General features: G+C 37.6%; 1 protein-coding gene across 2 annotated transcripts; it reads left to right on the forward strand.

The window, feature by feature from the left end:
• The first annotated feature begins 253 nt into the window (after positions 1-253).
• On the forward strand, positions 254-5,777 carry LOC137712070 (4-coumarate--CoA ligase-like 9). Of its 2 annotated transcripts, none has more exons than XM_068451217.2 (6): positions 254-1,422; positions 2,813-3,002; positions 3,766-3,911; positions 4,033-4,100; positions 4,508-4,610; positions 4,927-5,777. In XM_068451217.2, the coding sequence occupies exons 1-6, from the start codon at positions 355-357 to the stop codon at positions 5,050-5,052; spliced, it is 1,701 nt and encodes a 566-aa protein (XP_068307318.2). In that variant the 5' UTR covers positions 254-354; the 3' UTR covers positions 5,053-5,777. The 2 variants fall into 2 exon arrangements, with proteins under 2 accessions (XP_068307318.2, XP_068307317.2); XM_068451216.2 differs by having other exon boundaries at positions 276-1,422; positions 3,700-3,911.
• Positions 5,778-6,294: the final 517 nt, after the last annotated feature.

The following is a 6,294-nucleotide window of genomic DNA, read 5'->3' on the forward strand; positions in this document are numbered from 1 at the left end:
AAAATGAGATTTTTGGAATGCTAATAACACTTCCCTAATTCTATTCTTATCATATTTTTGTATCACAATTGTATACCACGCATAGTCACATCATCTAAATTAATTAGTATTGAATTTCAAAATATAAATCAATAATTAATAAAAAGATTGCCAATTAAATAATGATTGTGTTATACTATGAATCTTCTTATGCTATTTAAGATTATTTATGTGTTTTAATTAATAAAAATATTGAAATTAAATGATATAGTTTGTTCAATTCATTTGTCACCTAGATAATAAAGAAATGTGCTATAAAATTGTTATCCGAAGAAAGGCAGTTACAAGTGAAACCTTCAACTTTCTGATCAAAAAATGGTGAAACCTTCAACAATGGCGGAGGAATCAGCAGCAAATCTCAGACGTTGGATCGACCCGAAGAGCGGCTACTGCTCACATACCAAGACATTCCACTCCCTCCGGCCTCCGGTCCCACTCCCGCCACTCTCGCAACCCCTCTCCCTCACCCAATTCACCCTCTCCCTCCTCCAATCCTCTACGGCCAAGCCCACCACGTCCGTCCTCATCGACGCCGCCTCCGGCCGCCATGTCTCCTACCAAACTTTCCTCAGCCAAATCCACTCCCTCACCCTCTCCCTCCAATCCCTCGCGCTCTCCAAAGGTCATGTGGCCTTCATTCTCTCCCCTACTTCCCTCCACGTCCCCGTCCTCTATTTCTCCCTCCTTGCCTTAGGCGTCGTTGTTTCTCCTGCTAATCCAATCGGGTCCGAGTCCGAGATCGCCCACCAGGTCCGGCTAACCCAACCCGCCATCGCCTTCGCCACGTCAGCAACCGCCAACAAGCTCGCCAAAGGGGATGATAAAATCCGCACCATAATCCTCCTCGACTCACCCGAATTCCTCTCCATGCTCGACCGGGACGGGTCATCCGTAACCCAATCTGACACCTCAGTTGAAGTCAACCAAACCGACCCGGCTGCGATTCTTTTCTCCTCCGGCACCACCGGCCGTGTCAAAGGCGTTATGTTGACTCACCGCAACTTCATAGCCCTCATAGCCGGGATACACGCCTTTCGGCGTGAACCTGACCCGACCCTACCCGACGGCCAAGGCGTGTTGCTGTTCACGCTGCCTCTGTTCCACGTGTTCGGGTTCTGCATGGTTGTTGGGGCGGTGGCTACGGGCGAGACCTTGGTTTTGATGGAGAGGTTCGAGTTCGAAGCTATGCTGAGGGCCGTGGAGAGGCACAAAATATCGTACATGCCGGTGTCGCCGCCGTTGATCGTGGCTCTGGCGAAGTCGGAGTTGGCTCAGAAGTACGATCTCAGCTCGCTTCGGTTTCTCGGCTGTGGCGGCGCGCCGCTGAGCAAGGAGGTTGTTGACAGATTTTGTGAGAGATTTCCCAGTATGGAAATTGGACAGGTCAGAAATTTAACTGCAAGTAGAGATCATTGTTGCCCTTACCAACTTTCAAATTTAAAATAAATTTATCGTTTGACACAAAAAAAAAAAAAAAAAAAAACTTATCATTTTAACGATTAAAATTTTTATCATCGATATTATTTTTGTTAAGTTTCTAACTTTTTCATTCTTAGACCAACTCCAATGTTGGGCTAAAAGTCAAATTACCCTCCCCCAAAATTCCCTCCCCCCAAACCCAGTCCAACTCAAGGGGAAATTTTGAACTAAATATTAAACCAATGCCAAATTTCTCCCGAAATTTAGTTCAGAAATCGGGATGGACTCTACCCAATATTTATTGGAATTTAAATTTTTTTAGATTAAAATGTTCATAAAATTAATTTACGATAGTCTACATATTTATTTTTTTTTAAAAAAATTTAATTTAACAAAAAAAAATAACCTAAGTTCATTCTTTAATAATCTCGAGCTAAAATTTTAGAGTAGAATGATTGAAGTAAAAAAGCTGTTTTTGGACTAAAAGCTAAATTTTTCGGGCTAAAAAATTTAACTTTTAGCCCAAACTATTGAAGATGATCTTATTGAGTAGTGCTATACATATTATATATTTGTATTATATTTAGAACAAAAGAAGGGCCCACTAATAGCTTCTTTATTTTTAAAATTATTAAATACGCGTTGTAAATTGTAATTTTTTTTTCCTAGGAAACAGTAACAAAACAAATTTAAGCCAATTTGTGATTAATTAAGGAGACTTTTCACCGCTGAATGTAGCTAGGTCAAATGAGCATGCGCACAAAATAGTGAAACCATTGACTTGTTTTGTCTAACTAATTGATTAACTCAGGTTTAATTGCTTCGTTGTTCACATAATTCTACCGTCCCCTAATTTAATCATAGTTGTTAATCACTTCATGCATCGCCAGATTCATAGTCTTATACCCGGTTTGGGATTGCTGTGTTTTTTTAATAAATTGCTTCTGTTATGTTTTAAAGATAATCAACTGCAAAATAAAGTAATTGAGCATTTGATAAACTGTATTTTATAAAAAAATGTTTTGCGTATGAAAAACAGTGTCTAAAAAGATAAATAATGTCATCGTTTAAAATTAATAAGCTTATTACATGAATTAAAAGTATTCTAAAGGCTCAACTCCAATTTTTATTAAAGCAACTTTTAAAAGCAACATATATGCTGCTTTTAAAAGCTACTGTCGGGATGTCATTACTTTTAAAATAAACAGTATATTTTATTTTCACCGAACACTTTTTCATTGCTCAACTTGAAAGTGAAATAGTTTTTGGTGAATAACGCAATACCAAACTAGGCCTTATTCTAGTGCAACTTATTAGCAACATTGTCAAATGTTTGAATATTATGGTTGTATAGGGATATGCTTTAACCGAGACCGGAGGAGGGGGTACGAGAATGATTGACTCAGAGGAATGTAGCCGTCGTGCTTCTGTGGGCCGCCTAGCCGAAAATATGGAAGCCAAGATTGCTGACCCTGAAACCGGAGAGGCTTTGCCTCCTGGCAAGAGCGGTGAGCTATGGCTGCGAGGTCCAACAATCATGAAAGGTAACGAGACACTTCCTCTGTCTCGAGTGTTGTATGTTGCAAAATAAAAATACCTTAATATGGTTTTTAAGGACGACGAACTCCATTAACTTGAGTTAGTTTGAGTGAGACAATCCACTAATCATAACATCAAAGTAGAATTCCGGAATAAACAAGAATGCAGGTTCCAATCATACATTTTAAAACTATCACTATGCGCATGATCGTCTCTGACATTTTGGAAGCACCATTCGAATTTAATAAAAAGGCTCTTCTTATTTAAAAAAATAAAAATTTGGTGGACAATATATTCATAAAGAGTTCAACAATCAGTATTTAAACTTAATTGAAATGCACATTCTCTCTTACTAATTGAATAATTTCCCAATTGCCATAAAATCATAATTTAGGGTTCATCTGTGAAAAAATGAAGCACAACTCAAAGAGGGATAAGGAAATACGCTTGTGTTTGTGGAAGAAACTAATACACAATTTAGTTTTTTATTGTTACAGAAAAGTGGAAGAAAGTAATACACGGATTATTTTATTGATAAGGGAAAGAGAGAATTTAATATACTAAGTCTAAGCTCCACTTATTTAATTGTATTACAGACAAAATCATATGATGTTGATTTTTCTATTCAGCTAAAAACTTTTTTTTACAAAATTTATACTCATATGTAATATATAAGAGCATCAAAATTTTGGGGCCCCTCAGAAATTCGAGGCCTGTGCCATTGCACCTCTTGCATACCCCCAACGCCCCCTCTGACTATGCGTGCAGGTTATGTTGGAGATGACAGGGCAACTGCTGAGATCTTGGATGAAGACGGGTGGTTGACGACCGGTGATCTTTGTTACTTTGATGACGAGGGTTTCCTCTACATTGTTGACAGGTTAAAGGAATTGATAAAGTACAAGGCATATCAGGTGATTGAAAGTTTCAGACTCTTTGAGACACTCATAACAAAGATGGTTGTAAATGTCATTTGATCAGTCCCTGTAAATAATCTGTTATTTCTGGTGTCACTACTTCTGGAACAAATTGCAGGTACCCCCAGCTGAGTTGGAACATATACTTCAGTCTCATCCCGACGTTGTGGATGCTGCTGTGATTCCGTATGTACCTAGTACTATGACTTTCATTTTTTGTCGAGAAAACTAGTTTGTTTTGATGCTTTATGGCAGTAAGTATAGCAGTTTGTGACTGCAATCTCTCTTATTTGCTACTTTTGAAATGTCATTTCTTACAAGTTTAGCTTTGTCTATAGACAAGAAATTGCTGCATTGAAAAAAAAAAAGACAAAACAGTGAAGAATTTTTTCGATTAACGGATTGTTTGCTGATAGGATTGTCTGTGATATCTGGTATTTTGCCGCTCCACCCCATCCCAAAAGGGAAAAAAAGATTGGAATTTCTTGCATGGCTAGAAAAAACATGATCGTTACTGAAATACTTCACTGCTTTTTTTTCTTCCTCAAGGTTGACAAGTCCTTTATTTCTTTGGAATTGTGCTTGTAAAACAGTTATCCGGATGAAAACGCGGGGCAGATTCCCATGGCCTATGCGGTTAGAAAGCCCGGAAGCAATATCACTGAGGCTCAAGTTATGGATTTCGTTGCAAAACAAGTATGATTCTGAATATACTTGTGAAAATCTTTCATTGAATGTGCATACTAGTTGTCTTCTTCACATCCTGCAAAGTAAAATTGCTCACGGGTCCTTTATATTCTCATATCTTGATTAGCTGCACAGAAATAAGCGTTGATGTTCGATGTGTTTTACAATGTTTCGTGTGTCATGGATACGTATCTTCACATAGCAACTTATTTACGTAAAAAGAGAACGAAACACGTTAGAAGTATTAGTGTCTACCTGAATATTTGAGTAGCAACTTTGTGTTTTATAGGCCTTTATATTGGAATTGGTTTATTTCTTATTCCAGGTTGCTCCGTACAAGAAGATACGACGTGTAGCATTTATCAACTCCATTCCAAAATCTCCATCAGGAAAGATCTTGAGGAGGGAGCTAGTAACTCATGCTTTATCCACTGGTTCATCAAAATTATGATTCATTCGTTCGAATCAAAGGAAGAAGAAAGCTTTCTCAACGTTTACTGATAACTTATGACGCCAAACAATTAAACAGTAGAAAATGCATCTTTCATGATCATATTTGCCCTACAATTTTCCTTTTTTCTAATTCGACAATTCCAAAAAATTTCCCATATAAAAAAAATAATCGCAATAAGTTTCAACATCTATACCCAAAAGACATTACAATTTTGTTTCTGGTGATTGCTGCAACAATATCACCAGCAGTTACAACCATACCATCCCTTTCTCCATCGGCGTCAATTACGTCCTCCATCGTGTTTTCGCGGAGTTGCAGCATCGGATTTTCAGAATATTGTGGAACAGTGATAGATGGTAACATGCTCTTTGGCGACCATGCAGACCTCGAACCAGTTTGTTGCCTTGAGCTTATTACTGCGGGCGTAAAATGCCACAGAGCATTGGTGAAAACAAAAGAAAGGCTTTCAAGTTGAGGAGAGAACAATGGGATGCTTGTCTACCTCATGGTGATTTGCTTGGCTGGTGATTCCTAGTTCTATCTCCTTAATTCTACAAAATAATAATTCCATAACGGACTTTAGAGTTATTAAGGAGGATTTTTCATGAGTTGTTATGTGTGAATTCTGTCATATTTATCGTGAGATGAATTTTGTAGCCGATGAACTGGCTAACTTGAGCTTGGTACATTATATTATCGATCAAGGTCACGCCTTCTGTTGATGCCTCCTAGTGGTGAATGCAGCAGCTCGAACCTCTAAGTCTCGTGATTATTTATTGTAGTTTCTTTTTATTGGGCATTTAGCTCCGTTGTTAATAAAAAGAAATTAACCAAAACAATTCTATACCTACGTGGGGCCCGATGTATTTTGATTTGAATCCCATGTACGTAACTAATTGGATATAAATTTTTCATATAAAGAGCAATTCCGTTTTTCATTCAGGTGCAAAAGTCTTTTTTTTATTTGCCGAAGCCTAAGTAGCTAGAGGGGTGAACCGTTTCAATTGTTGATTTTATTCGCAAATGGAGAATATGTGCATCTCTACATGATCATTTTAAAAGGACACAAGGAACCTTTCATAAATTTCATATAGAAAGGAAAACAACAAGACTTGGAAACAAATCGTATTAATTTCTAGATCCGACTCAATCTGTTGAGAAATTAATAATACACAAATCCATTAAAAAATAAATAAACAAAGGATTGTTTGATTAAATTCAAATATTCTGCCATGAGAA

This window comes from Pyrus communis, chromosome 14 (assembly GCF_041283825.1).
Source record: "Pyrus communis isolate YQ-2024b chromosome 14, ASM4128382v1, whole genome shotgun sequence".
Classification (NCBI taxonomy): domain Eukaryota; kingdom Viridiplantae; phylum Streptophyta; class Magnoliopsida; order Rosales; family Rosaceae; genus Pyrus; species Pyrus communis.